General features: G+C 45.1%; 1 protein-coding gene across 1 annotated transcript in view; it reads left to right on the forward strand.

Moving 5' to 3' along the window:
* prpf8 (pre-mRNA processing factor 8) overlaps positions 1–22,828 on the forward strand; it is a 60,858-nt gene extending 38,030 nt beyond the window's left edge. Inside the window, exons 32-42 of the mRNA XM_072469518.1 lie at positions 397–634; positions 777–905; positions 1,272–1,385; positions 2,048–2,221; positions 4,108–4,301; positions 4,932–5,171; positions 9,102–9,243; positions 10,446–10,586; positions 19,121–19,260; positions 20,382–20,584; positions 22,404–22,828. Coding sequence (XP_072325619.1) covers positions 397–634; positions 777–905; positions 1,272–1,385; positions 2,048–2,221; positions 4,108–4,301; positions 4,932–5,171; positions 9,102–9,243; positions 10,446–10,586; positions 19,121–19,260; positions 20,382–20,584; positions 22,404–22,558 — 1,870 coding nt within the window. The 3' untranslated portion in view covers positions 22,559–22,828. The remainder of the gene's footprint in view (positions 1–396; positions 635–776; positions 906–1,271; positions 1,386–2,047; positions 2,222–4,107; positions 4,302–4,931; positions 5,172–9,101; positions 9,244–10,445; positions 10,587–19,120; positions 19,261–20,381; positions 20,585–22,403) is intronic.
* Positions 22,829–25,425: the final 2,597 nt, after the last annotated feature.

The raw sequence follows: 25,425 nt of genomic DNA on the forward strand, positions 1-25,425 counted from the left end.
TCGAGCCTGCTCCGCCATTCATAAGGTTATGGCTGATCTATTTGTGACCTTAATGCTGCTTTACTGCCTGTTCCCATAACCAGACAGGAAAGGCCATTCTCAGATCGGCGATGATCTTATTGTAATGCGGAGCAGACACGATGGGCTGAAAGCCCTACTCTTTCTTCTGACCTGCTGGAATACACTGATAAATATGTAATACGTTATTTTTTCTTAATGTAACTTGTATACAATAAGTGCATATGTGCAATTTCTTTGAGCTGCATCAAAGTTCTTGCGATGCTAAGCAGTAAATTCATCAGAACTTGCATGAAATAGCATAGAATTTTTTTGTCCAATTTCTGTCCTGGTATTTCTTTGAAAAATTTATAAAAATTAACATTTTTTGTCTTGAAGTGCTTATGGTAACTGGTTTCCTGGTGCCAAGCCACTGATCCAACAGGCTATGGCAAAGATCATGAAGGCTAACCCTGCTTTGTATGTGTTGAGAGAGCGTATTCGAAAGGGTCTACAGCTGTACTCTTCCGAGCCAACTGAACCTTACCTATCCTCGCAGAATTATGGTGAACTCTTCTCCAACCAAATCATATGGTTTGTGGATGATACAAATGTGTACCGGGTCACCATTCATAAGGTAAAAAATACCAACCATAATTCTAAAAGGTGAAACACCTTCCCTTAAAAAATATATTTTTAAAAAATTGTTACCTATCCTGCTTCCATTGTACTTGCTATCCTTCAAAACTTATTCTTGCATAAATGCGTTCTTTCCATAGACATTTGAAGGCAACTTGACGACAAAGCCCATTAATGGAGCCATTTTCATCTTCAATCCCAGGACAGGACAGTTGTTCCTTAAAATTATCCACACTTCAGTTTGGGCGGGGCAGAAACGTTTGGGCCAGGTAATATTCAGATGCAGTATTTCACTATATCTTGTATGCATGTAGCCAAGTAAATGCCTCAACAACAAAATACTTGGGTGTTTAGATCATGTAAATGTTGATGCTTCGGTTTTGACTTTTGAAAACAGGGTTGTAATGTCAATTATTTTTCAGTCCCATTTGATCAAGGAGAAGGGGAAAAAATGAATATGAAAATGCCATGGCATTTTAAGGATTTGCTAATTTTACCAATATTGGTATATGGGTGAAATCTCTTTCGCATAGATTAATACCTGCATCTTTATCACATTCGGGTTACTGTTTTAAGTCTTTGCTTAATATTATTGTGTTGAATGTACAGATGGTAATGGGTGTTTTTGCATTCAGCTGGCAAAATGGAAAACTGCTGAAGAAGTGGCTGCCTTGATCCGATCGCTTCCAGTTGAAGAACAGCCTAAACAGATCATTGTTACAAGGAAGGGCATGTTAGATCCACTGGAAGTGAGTAAACTTCATTTGCACTTTTTTGATAATTTGTCGGAAAGTTGAAATGGAATAAAAATTGAACTGTTAGAAAGTTTGTAATTAGCTGCATTGAGAAATAGTGTAGAATCCTTAGAGTGCCATTCGATCCTTCGAAAGAGCACTCTACCCATGTCCACTCCCCAATCCACCCTGCCCTATCCCCGTAACCCCATGACCTCACCTGAACACCCCTGGACATTACGGGCAATTTAACATGGCCAATCCATCTAACCCTCACACCTTTGGACTGGGAGGCAACCGGAGGAAACCCATGTAGACACGGGGCGAACATACAAGCTCCACATAGACACCCAAGGCTAGAATTGAACCTGGGTCCCTGGCGCTGAGGCAGCAGTGCCAACCACTGTGCCATTGTGCCGCAAGATTGCCAATACTGTTTTAAAATTCTGTGCAGTGAACTTAAAGCTCAATTTGTGTAAATGAAATAGTTTAGTTGCCCAGCTGAGTGATGATTTAGGCAAGAGGAGTCCAAACCTGTGAATCATGTGGCTAATTCTGTGGTTGAAATCTGGACTAAATAGCTTGTTTTGTATTTTTAAGCAATTTGAAAATCCTGGATAGCAACATTTGTTCACTGCCAAAATTAATTTTTACATGGACATTTTTGTTTCCTTTAGGTTCATTTGCTGGATTTCCCCAACATTGTGATCAAAGGATCTGAGCTGCAGTTGCCTTTCCAGGCTTGCCTAAAAGTGGAGAAGTTTGGGGATTTGATTTTAAAGGCAACCGAACCCCAGATGGTGCTCTTTAACTTGTATGATGATTGGCTGAAGACCATTTCCTCCTATACTGTAAGTAAAATGATGTTTTAATTATTTATGGGGAGTGGATGCAATTGGTCTTAAAGATCCTGTAAATATGTGCCTCGCATATTTTTACCCCCTTCCTATTCCAAAATAATTTGCAACCTGTACTAAAGGAATGAACACTCTCTGAAACTACTTTTCAGTACACATTCGTAATGACTGCAGTTTGGGTATGCAAGGACAGTGGACAAACCTAGACTTATTTCCTATTCATTCAGCCTTCATCTTCATACATATGTTCGAGCTGGTACTGAAGTTTTATAATTGTTTTCTAAAATGTTGTGTTTTAATAAACCCTAATGGGGGCATGAAGAAGTTTAGTGGGAGAAGCCATTTTCTAGAAGTCTACTTATATGCTTGTTTGCATCTTAAAATCCAGAATGGATGCTCGACTTTATAATGTAAGCATTAATCCGACTTTAAATGTGAAGTGAGGGGAAGAATGCTGTATGAAGGTTATGTACTGTATGATGGATTTTTGAATCCCATCTGGAGCAACTCTGCTTTCCTTTACTGATCTGACTGTTCAGCAGTTGCTTATATTGTATTTTAGATATAGAGAATTAGATTGAATAAAAATGAATTTCGAGGATATTACAATTTTATATATTTTTAATGAACAGAACCTCTTTTAAATCCTATCATTATGTGTCTGTCTTGACTGTTTCACCTACTGACACTGAAGTGACACCGTCTTGACATGCAACTTTCCCAGCTATCACCATGGCATATTCAGTGCTGAGCTTCCTCGTTCACACCCAATCTTTACTGACATTGATTTATTCCACCTGCGCCGCATTATGTATCTGCGTCCTTAACCTTTTTCCCCATCTCCATCTAAACCATGAGGCTAAACTATTCTCATGCTGTGCTGGGTCAGTGTTATTATTTCAAAATTCTTGCACTCGCTTTCAGACCGTTCCATGGATTCATCCCACTCTAATTTAACATTTTCTCCAGCCGTACATTGTTGAATGAGCTCCCATCCCACCCCATTTGAAAATTATTCTTCTCCCCTCTTTTAATAAAGTTACCTGCTTGATTTTGTTTCGCTATAGTCTTGTCCTTTAAAGTTCCCTCGAGTTCTTTCTACTTTGCTCCTTCCCTCCTTTTCAAAACCCTTTTTCTAGGACTGTTTTCCCTAGTCCTCTTTCCCTTCTGTTCAGTTCACTGTTTTTCTGTGTGTAAGGAATCCACTAGGAATGTGGTAATACTTAAGCTACTGTTCTAGTATTCAGAAACCTAAGTAAGTGACTCTTCTGTGCCACTCCTAACTGCAGAAACTATTAAAGAAAAACATTCAAACTGTTTTATTTAGTTTATCTGATTAATGAGAAGCCTATTGCCATACTTACAAGAAATTTGCATATGTAGTACATGTTTGCCTGATGTAGCGTGCAAATTCATGACCGTAGAGGGACACTCCCATCAATTTAAACACAGAGTACTTGGGTGCGCCTTTGCAAGAGTCCAAGCTTAAAGACCACCATATGAATGTGCAGGTATTGTTATAGCTGCATAGTTTATTAACACAGGGCAACAGGAAGAGGATAATTTTTTTTTTAAACGGTGTCCAATCAAAGGAAAACAGTTTGGAGAAAGAGAGTGGAGCTAGAATCCAAATTGTAGTTAAGAAGCTGGAAGACTTGAGATAGAGTAAGGTGAATGGAATGCAAGTATGGCAAGAGTTTCTGATCTAGAATGGTAATTGCCATGACTTGTTTCTGTGGAGGTGACTGTGGTGGATAGCACAAGATAGTCAATGCTTACCAATTGGGAAGCTAAAAGAAACTGCAACATACATTTTCAAAAACTAACGCGTAGCCTCAAATATATATTTCCCTTCCCATTCTCCACGAATGGATTTATAGGCATTCTCTAGGCTGATTTTAATTCTTCGAGCACTGCATGTGAACAATGATCGCGCAAAGGTCATTCTGAAACCTGACAAAACTACAATAACAGAGCCTCATCACATCTGGCCAACATTGACAGATGAAGAATGGATAAAGGTGGAAGTGCAGTTGAAAGATCTCATTCTGGCTGACTATGGCAAGAAAAACAAGTGAGTGATAGCAGTGCAAATGCGAAAGAACCTGCCTGATGTTTTGCAGCATGCCATGCTGGCTTGAAATCGGAGCTGCATTATTTATGAAGGAATTTGCAGTCCTTGTTTGTGCTTTGAAGCTCCAAATTATTAAATTATTTATAAAAATGATGGGATAAATTGCAGTATCAGTGGTCTGTCGGGTCAATATTTTACAACTGTCAAGGTCAATGATGCAATCATACTTGGCTATTAAATAAACATTTAACTCCAAACTACAGAAACTCAAACATCTAAGTAGTATTTTGGTAGTATAGAACTAGAGTATAGCTGGGGGAAAAAAGAGACATGTCGAAGTTTTTTATCTTCCATTCATCAGGACACTTCAAAACAACAATTTATACTGTATAAGAAGAGAATCAGAGTCCACTTGCCAGCCAGTGAGAATTCTCTTCTCACACAGTATAAATTGTTGTTTCCCTTTCTGGTATTCTTGCAAGCGTCCTGATAAGTGCAAGATGAAAAGCTTCAGCATGTCTCTTTTTTCAGCAATACTCAAATATGTAAGTGTTTTGTTTTATTTCTGCGTAACCACTTCTGCTTATCAGTCATATTGTAATTTCATTTACCTGTTATTTTGCATTCAAGTGTAAATGTGGCATCTTTGACTCAATCGGAGATTCGTGACATTATTTTGGGTATGGAGATTTCTGCACCTTCGCAGCAGAGGCAACAGATTGCTGAAATTGAAAAGCAGACCAAAGAGCAGTCTCAGCTAACAGCTACACAGACACGCACTGTGAACAAGCATGGTGATGAAATCATCACTTCAACAACCAGCAATTACGAGACCCAAACTTTCTCATCCAAAACTGAATGGCGAGTCAGGTATGATTTATTTTTAACATTAATTTATGTGGCAAATTGCAAGGTCAAACTTGAAAAAAAGTCACCAAAGTGATTGAGAATGGAATTTTATTGCTGGCCCCGCTGTTGGTGAGGACTTTTAACGAGGCCAGAGAAGGGGGGACCCTACCCCCGACAATGTCTGAGGCGACGATATCGCTAATTTTGAAGCGGGATAAAGATCCGCTGCAGTGCGGGTCCTATAGGCCTATCTCACTGCTAAATGTGGACGCCAAGCTGCTAGCAAAGGTGCTGGCAACGGGAATAGAGGATTGTGTCCCGGGGGTGGTGCACGAAGACCAGGCAGGATTCGTAAAGGGGAGACAACTAAATGTCAACGTGCGACGGCTATTAGGGGTGATAATGATGCCCCCAGCAGAGGGGGAGGCAGAGATAGTGGCGGCAATGGATGCAGAGAAAGCATTTGATAGGGTGGAGTGGGAGTATCTATGGGAGGTGCTGAGGAGGTTCGGGTTCGGGGACGGGTTTGTTAGCTGGGTCAAACTCCTCTATGGGGCCCCAACGGCAAGTGTGGTCACGGGTCGGCAAAGGTCGGAGTATTTTCGACTATACAGGGGAACAAGATGCCCGCTGTCCCCATTACTGTTCGCGTTGGCAATTGAACCACTGGCCATAGCGCTGAGAGACTCCAGAAAATGGAAAGGGGTGATTAGAGGGGGAGAGGAACACCGAGTGTCACTATACGCGGATGACCTACTGCTGTATGTGGCGGACCCAGTGGAGGGGATGACAGAGGTCATGCAGATATTGAGGGAGTTCGGAGATTTTTCGGGATATAGGCTTAACATGGGAAAGAGTGAACCTTTTGTGATACACCCTGGGGACCAGAGTAGAGGGATAGATGGCCTACCGCTAAGGAGAGTGGAAAGAAACTTTCGATACCTTGGGATTCAGATAGCCAGGAGCTGGGGAACCTTACACAGACTTAATCTGACACGACTGGTGGAACAAATGGAAGAGGATTTCAAAAGGTGGGACATGCAGCCGCTGTCACTGGCGGGCAGAGTGCAGGCAATTAAGATGATGGTCCTCCCGAGGTTCCTATTTGTGTTCCAGTGTCTCCCTATACTGATCACTAAGGCCTTTTTAAAAAAAAAAAAAAAAAATAGACAGGAGCATCACGAGCTTCGTGTGGGCAGGGAAGGTCCCGAGGGTAAGGAGGGGGTTCTTACAACGTAGTAGAGACAGAGGGGGACTGGCGCTGCCGAATTTGGGCGACTACTACTGGGCCGCCAATGTGGCGATGATTCGTAAATGGATGATAGAGGGAGCGGCGTGGAAAAGACTAGAGATGAAGTCCTGTAAAGGGACGAGTCTAGAAGCGCTGGTGACGGTGCCACTACCGCTCTCACCAAAAATATTTATCACAAACCCAGTGGTGGCGGCAACATTAAGTATCTGGGGGCAATGGAGGCGACAGAGAGGTGTGTTGGGAGCCTTGGTGGGGTCCCAAATTAGGAACAACCATAGGTTTGCCCCAGGGAGGCAGGATGGAGGATTCCAGAACTGGCACCAGTTGGGAATCTGGAGAGTGGGAGACCTATTTATAGACGGGACGTTTGCGAGCTTGGGAGCGTTGGAGGAAAAGTATTAGCTGCCCCGGGGAAATTTCTTTAGGTATATGCAGGTGAGGGTGTTCACAAGACAACAGGTGAGGGAATTTCCGCTGCTCCCGACACGGGATCCAGGATAGAGTGCTTTCGGGGGGGTGGGTCGGGGAGGGCAAGGTGTCAGAGATATACCGGGAGATGAGAGAAGAGGGGGAGGAGTTGGTGGACGAACTGAAAGGAAAATGGGAAGAAGAGCTCGGGGAGGAGATTGAGGAGGGTTTGTGGACTGATGCCCTAAGCAGGGTAAATTCCTCTTCCTCGTGTGCCAGGCTTAGCCTGACCCAATTTAGGGTGCTGCATAGAGCACACACAACGGGAGCAAGGTTGAGCAGGTTCTTCGGAGTGGAGGACAAGTGTGGGAGGTGCGGCGGAACCCGGCAAACCACACACGTGTTTTGGTTATGCCCAGCACTGGAGGGGTATTGGAGGGGAGTGACGGGAGTGATCTCGAAGGTGGTGAAGATCCGGGTCAAACCAGGCTGGGGGTTAGCTTTATTTGGAGTTGCGGATGAGCCGGGGGTGCAGGAGGCGAAAGAGGCCGATGTCGTGGCCTTTGCGTCCCTAGTAGCCCGGCGTAGGATTTTACTCATGTGGAAGGAAGCGAAACCCCCCGGACTGGAGGCCTGGATAAACGATATGGCGGGGTTCATAAAACTGGAGCAGATTAAGTTTGCGCTGAGAGGATCGGCTCAAGGGTTCACCAGGCGGTGGCAACTGTTCCTCGACTACCTAGCGGAACGTTAGAGGGAAGATAGATGACTAGCAGCAGCAACCCAGGGGGAGGGGGGGGGGGAAGGGAGGGAGGGGGAGTTTCATTTTATGTTATTTGGTTAGTTTACCATGTTAGTTAGTTACTCAATGTTAGATTGTAGTTATCATGTTACTTGTATGTATTTTAAAAATCTTTTTTTTTTGATTTGTAAGGGGGAAAAAATTGTGATTGAAAAACTTTAATAAAATATATATTTTTTTAAAAATAGAATGGAATTTTAAGTATTGTTAATTTTCAAAATTAATTAAGTTTATGCTTCATCATGAAGCACCCTTTTCTTAAGATTTTAGGCTGGGCTATTCACCCTTAAGTTACTTATCGGGTAGGGTGGCACAGTGATGCAGTGGTTAGCACTGTTGCCTCATGGCACCGAGGACCCAGGTTCGATCCCGGCCCCAGGTCATTGTCCGTGTGGAGTTCACATTCTCCCCGTGTCTGTGAGATTCTCACTCCCACAACCCAAAAAGATGTGCAGGCTATGTGAATTGGCCACGCTAAATTGCCCCTTAATTGGGAAAAAAAAAGAATTAGGTACTCTAAATTTATTTTTTTAAAAGCTGCTTATGGGGGTTTCAATTAGTAATTAAGCAATTCCGTTGGAGAAGAGACACTTAAGGCTATCGAGTGTAGTTAACTTTGTATCAGATAATAGTGTGGACTGAACCATGATTGTAAACAGGGTCTGCGGTGTTTTGTGGCATCTGAAGGTGAATTGCTGCGGCACACCGAGGCAGATTTTATGGGATGCTAATGTAGATAATGTGTCAAAGTCTGCCCACAATTGAGGCACTCTCAACACAATATTTTTTTAATTCCCCCACCACATGTAATAATTATAAAATACATAATTTAAAGATGATTGTAGGAAACAAATTATATGTGCCTCTGCTCTTTACGGTAACTGTCTCTACTCACTTCACTGACTAGATAAGGCAGATAGGCGGTAGCTAGCGAGCCAGTGACTTTTAGTTTAAAGTACCACAATTTGTATTATCTCTTTTGAGCAAGTCTAAACAAAAGAACTGTTTTCCCCATAAATTAATTTTTAAAATTCTTTTAGAGTCTCCTAATGTGCTGTTGAGTCCCAACATATGTTGACATACAATATCAGATAACATTAAGTCATAGGCTTGTCAATAGACATAAATAGAAAAAACTTCAATAACCTATTTGCCATAGCAGAAGATAATACTGGCATCAAGCATTGAAAACAAAGACTGGATACAGAGTTTCCTCAAACCATCTGATTAAGAAGCTGAGCTCATAAGTGTTAGATAATTCAATGTATTGCCTAACATATGAAAAAGAGAGGAGAATTTAAAAAGGCAAATCTATATGGTTGGACGAGAAGGTTGGCATTATCTGATAATTCAACTTTGAACCCATGGTATTTGTTCAATGTAATTGCAATGGGCAAACTGTTTGAGATGAAGAATTCCCCAGTCACAGAAATATTGAATGCTAGATCCGTAAATGTTTCCTGTTATTTACTTGCTTTATTCTGCACAGAGCAATATCTGCTGCCAACCTTCACCTGCGTACCAATCACATCTATGTTTCCTCTGATGACATCAAAGAGACAGGCTATACTTACATCCTGCCCAAGAATGTGCTGAAGAAATTTATCTGCATTTCAGACTTGAGAGCACAGGTAACCTCTCCCCTATTGTGTGGTAGTATGTTTTGGATATGTGGCCTAAGGAGGAAATTTGTGTCTTAATGATTCCTGGAAACCTGATTTGAACTTTTGAAAATTCCCAAAGTACATGTACGATTTGTACCACATTCTGAACATTGGAGAATGTGAACAATATGAGGTTCAAAGTTTTAGCCTTCAGATACATAGATCCTTCGCGTTTTCACTTCAGCTGGTGTTGATTGAAAATGGCTAGCTTCCGTTAGAACACTCTTTTTCCCTGGCATGAAGGGGGTTTTGAGTAATATCCAAAACAGAGTAATATTACTAGATTGTAAACCTAAGTTTAAAATGAATGGTTAGTAATCGTCTGCAATGACCATAGCAAAGAATATTAACATCCATATGCAACCTATTTCTGTAATTTTTTTTCTACCCACAAATTCTGATGTATGAGACATTAGCGGTACATAGCTCTGTGTAATGCCAAACCAAACATTACATGACTAATACCAATTAATTAATCAACCACATGTTAGGTTTTTGATATTTCCATATTGATTTTTAAGCCATAGCAATTTTTTCCTTTTCATGATACACCCTTTCCTGTTTCCTTCTCCTACCCTGTCAGCCCCTCGACTGGAACTATTGTGTTAATTGTGGTATTGTCATCTATGATACAAATTGATTCAATATAGTTGGCCATTGCCTGTTTCAGAAGAGTTGGTGGTTGCTCTTGCCTTTGATCTAGATGTGAACATTTAGTGAATATGACAAATCAGATGTTTGGACCAGAGCTAATTATGCAACTTAAGCCCCTTTGTTAATATAGAGGGGAAAGTTGAGTTTGGTTTGAGAATTGTTTTGGAAATTTGCAGAGTTTGTTTGTCAAATATTTTCTCACACGGTTCAAATTTCACTAAAAGCTATAATAATTCAGCTGATTAGGGTGGCACAGTGGCATAGTGGTTAACACTGCTGCCTCACGGCACCGAGGACATGGGTTTGATCCTGGGTCACAGGTGGTGTGGAGTTTGCACATTCTCCCTGCGCCTGTGTGGGTCTCACCCCGACAAAAAAAGATGTGCAAGTTGGGAGAATTGGCTAAATTGCCCCTTATTGGGGTTGGTGAAAGAATTGGGTAATTTAAATTTAAAAAACAAAACAAAATTCAGCTGATTATGACAGACGGAGTAACAAAATGTTTCCTTTTGTAGATTGCAGGATATCTGTATGGTGTGAGTCCTCCGGATAACCCCCAAGTGAAGGAAATCAGGTGTATTGTGATGGTACCACAATGGGGAACCCATCAGACTGTGCATCTGCCTAACCAGCTGCCACAACATGAATATCTGAAGGTATAGATTCTTATTGCTTAAATGTTATGTAAATAATGTAATAGCCACAATTAGCTTGAGTTCTATATACCTTTACTACTTGAATTTTAACATAATATCCTGTATAATGTGTACAATAAACCTGAACAGGTAGACGAGGGTAGAGCAGTTGATGTGGTGTATATGGATTTCAGCAAAGCGGTTGATAAGGTTCCCCACGGTAGGCTATTGCAGAAAATACGGAGGCTGGGGATTGAGGGTGATTTAGAGATGTGGATCAGAAATTGGCTAGCTGAAAGAAGACAGAGGGTGGTGGTTGATGGGAAATGTTCAGAATGGGGTTCAGTTACAAGTGGAGTACCACAAGGATCTGTTCTGGGGCCGTTGCTGTTTGTCATTTTTATCAATGACCTAGAGGAAGGCGCAGAAGGGTGGGTGAGTAAATTTGCAGACGATACTAAAGTCGGTGGTGTTGTCGATAGTGTGGAAGGATGTAGCAGGTTACAGAGGGATATAGATAAGCTGCAGAGCTGGGCTGAGAGGTGGCAAATGGAGTTTAATGTAGAGATGTGTGAGGTGATTCACTTTGGAAGGAATAACAGGAATGCGGAATATTTGGCTAATGGTAAAGTTCTTGGAAGTGTGGATGAGCAGAGGGATCTAGGTGTCCATGTACATAGATCCCTGAAAGTTGCCACCCAGGTTGATAGGGTTGTGAAGAAGGCCTATGGAGTGTTGGCCTTTATTGGTAGAGGGATTGAGTTCTGGAGTCAGGAGGTCATGTTGCAGCTGTACAGAACTCTGGTACGGCCGCATTTGGAGTATTGCGTACAGTTTTGGTCACCGCATTATAGGAAGGACGTGGAGGCTTTGGAGCGGGTGCAGAGGAGATTTACCAGGATGTTGCCTGGTATGGAGGGAAAATCTTATGAGGAAAGGCTGATGGACTTGAGGTTGTTTTCGTTGGAGAGAAGAAGGTTAAGAGGAGACTTAATAGAGGCATACAAAATGATCAGGGGGTTGGATAGGGTGGACAGTGAGAGCCTTCTCCCGCGGATGGAAATGGCTGGCACGAGGGGACATAGCTTTAAACTGAGGGGTAATAGATATAGGACAGAGGTCAGAGGTAGGTTCTTTACACAAAGAGTAGTGAGGCCGTGGAATGCCCTACCTGCTACAGTAGTGAACTCGCCAACATTGAGGGCATTTAAAAGTTTATTGGATAAACATATGGATGATAATGGCATAGTGTAGATGGCTTTTGTTTTGGTGCAACATCGTGGGCCGAAGGGCCTGTACTGCGCTGTATCGTTCTATGTTCTATGTTTATGGGTGATTTTTTTTCTTTTTAAAAAAAAAAAAATATATATTTTTATTAAAGTATTTGCAAAATTTTCATAACAGTAACAAAAACAATAACATTGACATGGTAAGATAAACATGACCCCCCCCCCCCCCCCCCCCCGGGAATACTGCTTCTGCTGACATTTTAATTTTCCCCGGGAAAGTCGACGAACGGCTGCCACCTCCGAGGGAACCCCAACATTGACGCTCTTAAGGCAAACTTTATTTTCGCAAGACTGAGAAACCCAGCCATGTCACTAACCCAGGTCTCGACACTCGGGGGGGCTTTGAGTCCCTCCACATTAAAAAGATCCGTCTCCGGGCTACTAGGGAGGCAAAGGCCAGGACATCGGCCTCTTTCACTCCCTGAACTCCCGGATCTTCTGACACTCCAAAGATCGCTACTTCTGGACTCGGCACCACCAAGTTCCTAGCACCGTGGACATTGCCTTCGCAAATCCCTGCCAAAACGCTCTGAGCTTTGGCATGCCCTGAACATGTAGACATGGTTTGCTGGGGTTCCCGCGCACCTCACACATCTATCTTCTACTCCGAAAAACTTGCTCATCCTCGCCGCCGTCATGTGTGCCCGGTGGACCACCTTAAATTGTGTTAGGCTAAGCCTGGCACATGAAGAGGAGGAATTGACCCTGCTTAGGGCATCCGCCAATCGACCTGCCTCTAACTCTCCACCTAGCTCGTCCTCCCACTTGCTCTTAAGCTCCTCCACCGAGGTTACCTCTGCCTCCAACAGCTCCTGGTAGATATCCAGCACTTTCCCCTCCCCCACCCAGGTACCGGACACTACCCTATCCTGTATCCCCCATGGCGGCAGCAGCGGAAAGGCCGGCACCTGCTTTCTCAGGAAGTCTCGCACTTGCAAATATCTGAAACCATTCCCTGGCAGCAGTTTAATTTATCCTCCAGCGCCTTCAAGCTGGGAAAGCTCCCGTCTATAAATAGATCCCCCATCCTTTTTTTTAAATGTTTTTATTTAAAGTTTTTCAATAATGTTTACAAAACGCTCCAAAAAGGAAAATAATACAAAGAAAACAGGGCAATATGCCAACAAAACAAAACAACTTATCCCTCTAAACGATTAACAATTTAACACCCATATCGAAGCAAAATGGGGCACGGCATACTTTATCTTCTCCAACCTAAGAAACCCTGCCATGTCGTTGACCCAAGCCTCTACGCTTGGGGGGCTTTGCGACCCTCCACATTAACAAGAGCCTTCTCCGGGCTACCAAGGAGGCAAAGGCCAGAACTCCGGCCTCTTTCGACTCCTGCACTCCCGGATCGTCCGATACCCCAAATATCGCTATCCCCCAGCTTGGTTTTACCCGAGTATCCAAGACCTTGGACATAGCCTTTGCAAAGCCCCGCAAGCGCCGGACATGTCCAAAACATATGGGCGTGGTTTGCTGGGCTCCCCGAACACCTCACACACCTGTCCTGTGCCCCAAAAAACTTACTCATCCTTGCCCCTGTCATACGCGCCCTGTGCACCACTTTAAACTGGATCAGGCTGAGCCTGGCGCAAGATAAGGAGGAATTGACCCTGCCCAGGGCATCAGCCCACAGGCCCTCATCCAGTTCCTCCTCCCACTTGCCCTTCAGCTCCTCCACCGAGGCTTCCTCCACCTCCTGCAGCTCCTGGTATATCTCCGATATCGTACCCTCTCCGACCCACACGCCCGAAACCACCCTGTCCTGTATCCTCCGGGCAGGCAACAGCGGGAATTGCCCTACCTGCTTTCTCACAAACGCCCGAACCTGCATATACCTAAAGGCATTTGCCGGAGGTAACCCAAATTTCTCCTCCAGCGCCCTCAGACTGGCAAAAGTCCCATTGATGAATAAATCCCCCATCCTTTTAATTCCCGCCTGGTGCCAGCTTAGGAACCCACCATCTATCCTACCTGGAATGAACCTATGGTTGTCCCGTATCGGAGCCCAGACTGAGGCCTCTACCTCTCCCCTACGCCGTCTCCAATGCCCCCAAGTTCTCAATGTCGTCGCCACCACCGGGCTCGTGGTATTCCGCGTCGGCGGAAGCGGCAACGGTGCCGTCACCAGTGCCCCCAGGCTAGTACCTATACAGGACGCCGCCTCTAACCTTTTCCATGCCGCCCCCTCTTCCTCCATTGCCCACTTCCAATCATAGACACATTTTCTGCCCAGTAATAGCTGCACAGGTTCGGCAGCCCAAACCACCCCCCCGACTGCGCTCCAAGAAAAGTCTCTTAACCCTCGGGGTCTTATTTGCCCACACAAATCCCATAATGCTCCTGTTTACCCGCTTAAAGAAGGCCTTGGGGATGAGAATGGCAGGCACTGAAAGACGAACAGGAGCCTGGGGAGGACCGTCATCTTAATGGACTGCACCCTACCCGCCAGGGAGAGTGGCAACATGTCCCACCTCCTGAAGTCCTCCCCCATCTGGTCCACCAGCCATGCCAGATTGGGCTTATGCAAGATTCCCCAACTCTTAGCCACCTGGATACCCAAATACCAAAAACTCCTCTCCACCATCTTGAGTGGTAGCTCCTCCAACCTCTCTTCCTGGCCCCTCGTATGCACCACAAACGGCTCGCTCTTCCCCATGTTGAGCTTATATCCTGAGAAGTCTCCAAACTCCCTAAGGGTCTGCATGACCTCCCCTATCCCCTCCACCAGATCTGCAATATACAGCAGCAGGTCATCCGGTGCACCTCTTTCCCCCCCACCCCCAAACCAACCCCCTCCAGTTTCTGGACTCCCTCAACACCTTGGCCAGCGGCTCAATTGCCAGGGCAAAGAGCAGGGGGGACAAAGGACACCCCTGCCTCGTTCCATGGTACAACCTAAAATACCCTGACCACAGCCGGTTCGTCGCTACGCTCGCCACCGGGGCCTGGTACAGCAAACCCACCCTATGAACTCCTCCCCAACCCAAATCTACCTAACACCTCCCACAGGTACTCCCACTCCACCCGGTCAAAGGCCTTCTCCGCGTCCATTGCCGCTACCACTTCTGCATCCTCCCCCCTCCGAGGACATCATAATCACATTCAGGAGCATCTGCACAGTCGTGTTCAGCTGCCTGCCCTTCACAAACCCCGTCTGGTCCTCATGTATCACTCCCGGGACACAATCCACAACCCTGGTGACCAGGATCTTTGCCAACAGCTTGGCATCCACATTGAGGAGCAAAATCGGCCTATAAGAGCCACACTGCAGCGGGTCCTTATCCCGCTTGAGGATAAGCGAGATCAAAGCCTGCGACAGCATCGGGGGTCGGATTCTCTTTTCCTTCGCCTCATTAAAGGGCCTCAGCAACAATGGGCCCAACAGCTCCGAGAACTTCCTGTAGAACTCAACCGGGAACCCATCCGGCCCCGGGGCCTTGCCCACCTGCATACTCCCCAACCCCTTAAGTAGCTCCTCCATCTTGATCGAGGCCCCCAAACCCTCTACCCGTTGCTCCTCCACCCATGGGAACCTCAGTTGGTCGTGGAACTTCTCCCCATACTCATACACTGCTCCCTGTACCCTCCTCCACTGGGCCTCAGCTTTCCCTGTGGTCAGCAAGTCAAACTCCGTTTGAAGGCTCTGGCGCTCCCTCAGCAGCCCCTCTTCGGGGGATTCCGCATATCTCTTATCCACCCTCAGTATCTCCCCCACAAATCTCTCCCTCTCCATCCTCTCCCTCTTCTCCCTGTGAGCCCTGATTGAAATTAGCTCCCCCCTGACCACTGCCTTCAGCGCCTCCCAGACCACACTCGCCGACACCTCCCCATTATCATTGGCCTCCACATATATCTTTGGATGCACCCCCGAACCCGCCCACAAACCTCCTTGTCCGCCAGCAATCCCACATCCATTCGCCACAACGGGCGCTGGCCCCTCTCCTCCCCCAACCCCAGCTCCACCCAGTGCGGGGCGTGATCAAAAATCGCAATGGCCGAATACTCCTCCCCTCCACTCTCGGGATCAGTGCCCTGCTTACCACAAAAAAGTCTATTCGCGAGTAGGCCTTGTGCACATGGGAGAAGAAGGAGAACTCCCTTGGCCTAGCAAACCTCCACGGAGCCACTGCCCCCCATCTGATCCATAAACCCCCTCAGGACCTTGGCTGTTGCCGGCCTCTTACCCGACCTCGACCGATCTAGTGCCGGGTCCAGTACCATGTTGAAGTTTCTCCTCCTCTCCTCCTCCCCCCCCCCCCCCCCCCCCCCCCCCCCCCCCCCCCCCCCCCATTATTAGATTACCTGCCTCCAGATCCGGGATCTGACTCAACATCCGCTTCATGAACCCTGCATCGTCCCAGTTTGGGGCATACACATTCACCAGCACCACCCGGGCCCCCTGCAGCCTGCCACTCACCATCACATATCGACCCCCTTTAACAGCCACAATACCCGCTGCCTCAAATGCCACCCGCTTACTCACCAGGATTGCGACCCCCCCCTGTTTTTCGCGTCCAGCCCAGAGTGACAAACCTGCCCCACCCATCCCTTCCTCAGCCTGGTCTGATCCGCGATCTTCAGGTACGTCTCCTGTAACATGGCTACGTTGGCCTTTAGCCCCTTTCAGTGTGCAACCCCCCGTCCCGTTCCGCCGCCGACAAGCCAGATCCCCCATCCTTCTAATTCCTGCCCTCTGCCAGCTCTGGAAGCCGCCATCCAGCCTGCTCGGTGCAAACCTGTGGTTGTTACAAATCGGGGTCCAGACCGACGCACCCTCCACCTTCTTATGCCTCCTCCATTGCCCCCAGATCCTCAGAGCTGCCACTAGCACTGGACTTGTGGAGTACCGGGGCGTCGAAAACGGCAGAGGTGCCCCCAGAGTGGTGCCTTTACAAGATGCCGCCTCCAACCGCTCACATGCCGACCCCGACCCCATTACCCACTTCTGAATCATGGCGATGTTAGCCACCCAGTAGTAGTTGCAGAGGTTCGGCAGCGCCAAACACTCCCCCCCCCCCCCCACCCCCCCCCCCCCACCCCCCCCCCCACTACGCTCCAACCACATTTTCTTCACCCACGGGATTCCATTTGCCCGTACAAAGCCCGAGATGATCTTGTTCACCTGCTTGAAAAAGGCCTTGGGGATGAAGAGGCACTGAAAGACAAACAGAAATCTGGGGAGGACCGTCATTTTCACGGTCTGTACACTCCCCGCAAGTGACAACGGGAGCATGTCCCATCTCTTAAAGTCCCCTTCCATTTGCTCTACCAACTGGGGTAGATTAAGCTTATGCAGTGCCTCCCATTTCCAAGCCACCTGGATTCCCAGATAACGAAAGCTCTTCCCTACCATTCTAAGCGGCAGCTCACCCAGTCTCTCCTCCTGCCCTCCAGCCTGAATCACGAACATTTCGCTCTTCCCCATGTTCAATTTATACCCCGAGAAACTGCCAAATTCCCCCAAAGTTCCGCATAACTTCTCCCATCCCCTCCAGCGGGTCCGAAATGTACAAAAGCAAATCGTCCGCATAGAGCGAGACCTGGTGCTCCACCCCCCACCCGGAACCAGCCCCTGCCAGTTCTTCGAAGCTCTTAGCGCTATGGCCAGTGGCTCTATAGCTAGAGCAAACAGTAATGGGGAGAGGGGGCACCCTTGCCTCGTCCCTCGATGTAATTTAAATACCCCGACCCCAGCCAGTTCATACGCACGCTCGCTACAGGCGCCTGGTAGAGCAACCGCACCCAGCCAATAAAGCCCTCCCCAAACCCAAATCTTCCCAGCGCCTCCCACAGGTACTCTCTCTCCACCCGATCAAAAGCCTTCTCCGCATCCATCGCTACCACCACCTCCGCCTTTCCTCTCTTTGAGGGCATTATAATAACATTTAAAAGCCTCCGAACATTGGCCTCGAGTTGCCTGCCCTTAACGAATCCCGTCTGGTCTTCCCCTATCACCCCTGGAACGCAGTCTTCTATCCTTGTGGCCAATATCTTAGCCAACAACTTGGCATCCCCATTCAAAAGCGAGATCGGCCTATATGACCCACACTGCTCAGGATCCTTCTCCCGTTTAAGAATAAGTGAAATCGGCAGCACGGTGGCGCAGTGGTAGCACTGCAGTCTCACGGCGCCGAGGTCCCAGGTTCAATCCCGGCTCTGGGTCACTGTCCATGTGGAGTTTGCACATTCTCCCCGTGTTTGCGTGGGTTTCGCCCCCACAACACAAAGATGTGCGGGGTAGGTGGATTGAACACGTTAAAGAGCCCCTTAATTGGAAAAATGAATTGGGTACTGTAAAAAAAATTTTTTAAAGAATAAGTGAAATCGAGGCCTGCGGCATTGTCGGGGGAGGATTCCTTTCTCTCTAGCCTCGTTAAACATCCTCACCAGCAGTGGGCTCAATATCTCTGAGAACTTCTTATAAAATTCCACCGTGTAGCCATCCGGCCCCGGAGCTTTGCCCAACTGCATGCCCTTCCAGCCGCTTGATAATTTCCTCAATCTCAATTGGGGCTCCCAGCCCCTCCACCAGGTCCTCCTCCAGCCTCAGAAACTCCAACCGATCCAGAAATTGCCTCATCCCCTCCACACCAGCCAGGGGTTCCAACTCATAATTTACTGTAAAATTCTTTTAAAACTTTGTCGTCGTCCTCCTCCTCCCCCCCCCCCCCGGGTCCAAGACCATGTTACTGTCCCTATTCTTCACTTTACCAATCTCCCTGACCGCCTCTCTCTTCCTAAGCTGTTGCGCCAACATCCTACTCACCTTTTCCCCGTACTCATAAACCACCCCCTTTACCTTCCTCAACTGTTCCACTGCTTTCCCTGTGATCAACATCTCAAACTCAGCCTGCAACTTCCGCCGCCCGCTCAGGAGCCCCGTGTCTGGGGCCTCAGCGTATCTCCTGTCCACCTGGAGTATCTCCTCCACTAATCTCTCCCTCTCCGCCCGTTCCCCCTTTTGTGATTTTCTTTTTTAATATCAACTTTGAAGTTTGATTACTATTCCTGCCGAAATTGGATCAGTGTAGAAATACATTTTCAAATAATCGGTCATCGAGTCTGCTTTTAATCTTTTATTGGAGGCATCAGTGTATACAAGTTGAACAATAAGACTCTGACGAAGAGTCGTCCAGATTCAATGTTAGCTCTGTTCTCTCTCCAAAGGTACTGTTAGACCTGCTGAGATTTTTCAGCATTTTCCTATGTTGCTGACATTCTATTAAAATCTGTATTAATTGGAAATTATTTCTTCAGGAAATGGAACCTCTTGGTTGGATTCACACACAACCTAATGAGTCTCCTCAGTTGTCACCTCAAGATGTCACCACCCATGCTAAAGTAATGGCTGACAATCCATCTTGGGATGGAGAGAAGACCATCATAATAACATGCAGGTAAAAATGCTCAATTTCCTGGTCAACTTAAATGGCCATGGCCTATAAAGGTAGAATTTCCTGTATACCAGCAGTATAAATCAGATTAAGATTAAGCATGCTGTGCCTAACATTCACGAATGATGGTTAATTGAGTTGAGACTCGAATTTTGACATTTAAAGAGTACATGGTGTGTGTTCAGCTCCATCCTCGGACACCAGTTATTTACACTGGATTTTACTTCTGTCTTTTTAGGTTTTAGTATACACCAATGAAATTGGCAGAAAATTTGGATGTAAATAGATGTTGACAAAGGGGGTTCCCATTATTCCTCCCCAGGAAATTCTACTATGTAGTGTTTCACAGCGATTAATCTGTACCAAAACACAATATTGCATTTATTTATATCAGTGATCCCTTTGTAATGAATTAGAAATTAACAAATTAATTGGCATTTTCTGTATTACTTGGAGTGGTTCATATCGATAATTCCATTTAATCCCTTCTATTCAAGCAGAGCACAGTAATTTGGGGTACTTGAATATGTCAATTTTCTTTAATAATTACCACATATTAAACATTATAAACTACATATTAAAATGCCTAGTGCACCTTTCAGTGAAAGTTGAGCACACCTGATTTCATAAGGCAAATAATAATGAACGGAATCACTTTTGTAGGGCGGCACGTGGTTAGCACTGTTGCTTCGCAGCCAGGGACCCTGGTTCGATTCCCGGCTTGGGTCACTGTCCGGAGTCTGCACTAATAAAGATTACTATTACCAAAAATGTATTGATTGCAATTATTCCAGAATTGAGTAAGTGTTAACCCTTACACTGGCATAGTATTTAAATCTTAACTGATTACATACTCCGGCTAAATATTCTAGCTCAATTTTCATTTTTGAAGTTCATTTTAAGTTCAGTGTATGAGTTTAGATGGAATTTTGTAAGATGCACCAAAATGTGAAAAATCAGTAATTAAAAGAGAGACATTAGAAAAGCTGGCCAATGCCCAGAGATTGGTGCTGGTGATCTGAACAGAACAGACCAACGAGGAGGTTAGAATTCAAGTTGACTAGAGCATGATTCGAGAACACTTCCATACATCTGGTAGGTAGTCATTATTTTCTTTTCTTCAGCTTTACTCCAGGTTCCTGCACACTGACGGCATACAAACTTACTCCAAGTGGGTATGAATGGGGTAGACAGAACACAGACAAGGGAAACAACCCTAAGGGGTACCTGCCTTCCCACTATGAAAGAGTACAGATGTTGTTGTCGGATAGATTCCTTGGTTTTTTCATGGTACCTGGCCAGAGCTCCTGGAACTATAACTTCATGGGTAAGTACTTTCAAAGTCATTTTTTTTTAAAAAATCTAAAAGTTGCCTATATAAGATGATTAGCATGATGCCATTTCGAAGCAGTTCCAGGTTTCAGCTACAATGTAGTACAACACAGATCTTTATTTTGATGTTGTTGAAAATATGTTCCCAAGCCAGGCCTTTTTATTTCCGTCTGTCCATTTTATTTCCTGATTACCTGAAGATATTGTGTTTTTGCTGGTGCACAGTACCATAGAATTCCGTGTCCAGTGATACTTAACTATGTGAGCACTATTGACCCGTAGCTAGAGTGCCTAAAGGTGTATGGATCAATAAAGCAGCTAGCAATGTCTGATCCAATCCCCACTGATATCTGCATTTATAGGAAAGGTCACTGATGACCAGAAATATTTTAAGTCTCTGGTCAGTGTTCCTGTGCTTGACCCAAGAATAGCAACACCAACTTGTGAAACACATTGCATACCTGACTGAGGTCATCCACTTTGGTTTAGACTGGGGATCAAACACAGTTTCCTGGTTTGATTAACTTACTTTTCTCTCGAAGGCTAATTTTTTATACTGCGCTCGGGGCTTGTTTCCCAGAATGTCTAAATCTTCTTTTGTTTGTGGACAAGTCAAATGCTAATTGCAAAGCCCACAGGTTGCAGTTGAATGTAAATGAATGAAAATCGCTTATTGTCACGAGTGGGCTTCAATGAAGTTACTGTGAAAAGCCCCTAGTCGCCACATTCCGGCGCCTGTTCGGGGAGGCTGGTACGGGAATTGAACCGTGCTGCTGGCCTGCCTTGGTCTGCTTTAAAGGCGTGATTTAGCCCAGTGAGCTAAGCCAACTCTGATATACAGCAGGCAATAAATCTGATTAGGCTGGGTTGCCCAAAGTTTCTTAATCATTTCATTTCCTTTACATTCTTTGACACCGTTCTCCTCATCACTATCCTGCACGTGGATTTTCCTTCTTTCAGTTTGTTGTGCTCCTTTTGTTTCTTTCTCCCCTCTCCACATTTTATGCTGCTGTCCCCTATCTCAGTGAAAGTTTCTATGCACAATGTGACCTGGCTAAAGGAGCAGCAAGCCAAGGTGGGGTCAGGCACTTCAGAAATCTATGTATGCAGGATGTGGATGGTGCGCTATAGTTTACGTGGCTCTGGTGTATGTGGTGTTTTCATTTCCTTCAGAAAAAGAGTTTAATGTTCCGATTTGACAAATGGTGGCTTGGAAATTATCTTAATGCAAATCCCAACTAATCCTTTTTTTTAAATATCCATTTTGCCATAACTACTGATGATTTTGTCAACACAACTTTCATCATTCTCCCCGTGTTTGTGTGGGTTTCGCCCCCAAAGATGTGCAGGGTAGGTGGATTGGCAATGCTAAAATTGCCCCTTAATTGGAAAAAATGAATTTGGGCGCTCTAAATTTATTTTAAAAACACAACTTGCAGAAACATAGTTTTTTTTCTACATTTTTAGGTACGTTTTCAAGCTTGTCCATTTTATCTGTATAATCATGAACATTAATTATATTAATCAGCATTAGTTTAGATGGATTATGATTCCTTGTTTTACTACTGACAAAGTATGCTTGGAATCTGCTGCCATGCAGGTAGCATTACATCTGATGGAACTCCTCACTGCACTCCAAACCTGAAGGAATCTATAAGCCACCTATTATTTTAACTTGTGTATCTTTGTTAGGTTCTTGGCTAAATTACTGTCTGACCAACTAACTTATCTCTCATATTCAAATAGAATTATCTTTAATTTTTGACAATTCTAGAAGCCTGCCTCCTAGATTAAATGTTTATCTTTTTTATTAGGTGTTCGCCATGATCCCAACATGAAATATGAGCTGCATTTGGCCAACCCTAAAGAGTTTTACCATGAAGTTCACAGACCATCTCACTTCTTGAACTTTGCTTCACTGCAAGAGGGGGAGATCTACAATGCAGACAGAGAGGACATGTACTCCTAGAAAACCAAGAGAATGGAACTTCTGTACTGTTGATATTCAACAAACGAATTTAAATTCAGTTTATGGTCTCTTAAATTTGTTCGTAGTATATGTTAACACCAAATTCTGTGCGATATCTGTGAAACAGCAGCCTTGTGTTGAATAATTGCCTGCATCTATGGCATCTGAGAATGAACAGTTTTAGACATTTAGTATATCTGTAATTTTCTGTTGTGCAGTGATGTGTACACTGTAGAAGAGATTAAAGCTTAAATAATTTTTTTATTACAAGTGGCATTTGTTGTGATATTCAAAATACAATAAAATGATGAACATGTAATGATCAGAATTGACTGGTAAGTACCCCTCAAAATGTGACCGTCGTGCCTGTTCTGAAATGCACCATCAGTTCTGATAGTTGACTACTGGTAACAAATGCAGCTGCCACTAGAGTGGTGCATGTATGAAAATGACAGGGTGATGAGAGTTAATGATCCTGTTTCAGGAATTGTATCTGACTAAGTTAAACATACCCAAAAGAGGGATAAGTTACCTTCAAAACTTGTCAAACAAGGAAGTGGATAGATTGATGGGTTTGAACTTCTACAGTCCTTGAAACACCAACTTCGACTGAAGCATTACTTGCTCAGTTGTGCAATTAAAAATGCAATTCTGCAAGCTTCCTTTCAGCAGCTTTCAACAGGAAAATATTTTACTTCTCACCCTTCTTTCGTAGAACTATTATCATTGGACTCGGTTTGGATATTCCCAATATATTCATAAATTCAGCAGCGCAGGTTCAATTCCCATACCAGCCTACCTAAACAGGTGCAGGAATGTGGCGACTATGGGCTTTTCACCGTAACTTCATTGAAGCCTACTTGTGACAATAAGCGATTATTATATTCCCATATATGTCCTTTAAAATGAAGGAGAGATGCACATAAGGATAGGATTGGACAAGGGAGAGGTTGACCAGCAAATGACCCCCTCAGTGCAATCCACTGACCACACTGCCCCCTTAATGGTCCCTTAATTCCTTAATAAGGCAGCAACTGTTGAAAGAGTTCTGCCTCCCAATGCAAACTGACCTACAAACATTCTCTCAAACATGAAAGAAACTGAAGCACATTGTACTTATTACTGGTTTTACAATTCATAATAAATAATTATGACAAGTGCCTACCTTTGGATCTTTTCTGTGCTAATGTTAATTCTGACCTGATGCTGCACCCAAGGTGACATCTCGGGACTAGAGTGCTGTGGTATCATAAGCCTCTTGGCATTGTGGTGGTTTCTTCTGGTGCCTGCATTGCTCGAATACCAAGTTATCTAGGTTCCCTATTCTGACATATCGTCATGATGTGAGAAGGCACCTGATGGGAGAATGGCATCATGAAAGCAATTCTAGCAATGCCACTTGAGCAAGATCCTGAATGAGTTAGATCCTGTAGATGTGAGAGATGTCATCCAAAAACCCTGAATTCAGTTGCCATTTTCCCTCTGCATTCAGCACCGTGAAGTGAATGCTCAAAGCATCCACTAATTATTCTGGAGGTCTCTGATAGTAATGAGACTAATGGAGATATTGGCCGGACAACAGTCCTGTTTGGGCTGTTAAGTGGCAAGTAACATGCTACACTAGCCAGCCAATGGCTATCTCCAGCAAGATCGTGACTGGCGTTACCATTGCTAAAACCCCCACTGTCAACACCTGGGTGTTACCATTAGCCAGGTACTTAACTGATCTAGCCACGTAAATACTGGCGATAAGAGCAGGTCAGAGTCTGGGAATTCTGTGGTGAGTAACTCACCTGACTCCTCAAAGCTGGTCCATCTACGAGGCACATGTCAAGACTTAAGGATTGCTCTCCACTTTCCTAGATGAATGCAGTTCCATCAACACTCAAGAAGCTTAATACCATCCAGACAAAGCAGTCAGCTATATCGGTGCCCAACCATTCACTCCCTCCACCAATGCCACCAGTAACAGCAGTGTACCCAATAGAAGTTGCACACGAAGCAACTCACCAAGGCTCCTTCAACCGAACCTTCCAAAGCTGTGACCTCTTCCACCACGAGCAGAAAAAGGGCAACAGACAGATGGGAACATTACCAAGTTCCCCTCTATCACACACCATTCAGACTTGGAAGTATTGCCTTTTCTTCTTTGTTGCTGGGTCAAAATCTAGAACTTAACAGCACTTTAGGTGCACCTGCACCAGATGGACTGCAGTGGTTCAACAACCCCCTCTCCAGCACCCCCCCACTGACAACAATGAAGAGATTCCAGCAATGAAGAGGCCAGCACTATCGAGAAGGTGGGAAAACCTTTCTTGTGAAATCCCGAACCTGCAGGTACCTAAACCCACCCTGCACCAAGCCATAGTTCTCTGCAACTCCTCCAGCCTCCACCATCTTTCCTGCTGCCGGGCTGATCTGTTCACTCAACGGTGAACATTTGCTCGCCCCCTTCTTCCCAGCGGCTTTCTTCTGGGTCTTAGACATTCCCCACCTGCCTGATGCCTTGCTGCACCAGCTTATTCAAACACTGCCCCTGAAACTGGGCATTAAAATCCAAAAACCAGAGTCTCGGGCAGGAGCCATCCAACGTGCGACTTCCACTGACGTGCTGCCACCGGAAGTCCCTCTCCCAGTAACCTAATTCCAAGTCTCCATCATTGAAAAATGCATCTGCTCACCTTTGCATCCTTCTCCAATTCCTTCCAGATGATGTTGAATCGTCCTCTCAGTCTAGAATCCAACTAGCTCTACAAATTCAACAATACAACACAGGGGTTTTCAGGAGTGGAGTTTTGCAAAAAATAAGAATGGAATAAGTTCAAATCTTTAACAATCTGACTTTATCACAGTCCCAAGGCTGCTGA

Source organism: Scyliorhinus torazame, chromosome 12, assembly GCF_047496885.1.
Source record: "Scyliorhinus torazame isolate Kashiwa2021f chromosome 12, sScyTor2.1, whole genome shotgun sequence".
Lineage (NCBI taxonomy): Eukaryota > Metazoa > Chordata > Chondrichthyes > Carcharhiniformes > Scyliorhinidae > Scyliorhinus > Scyliorhinus torazame.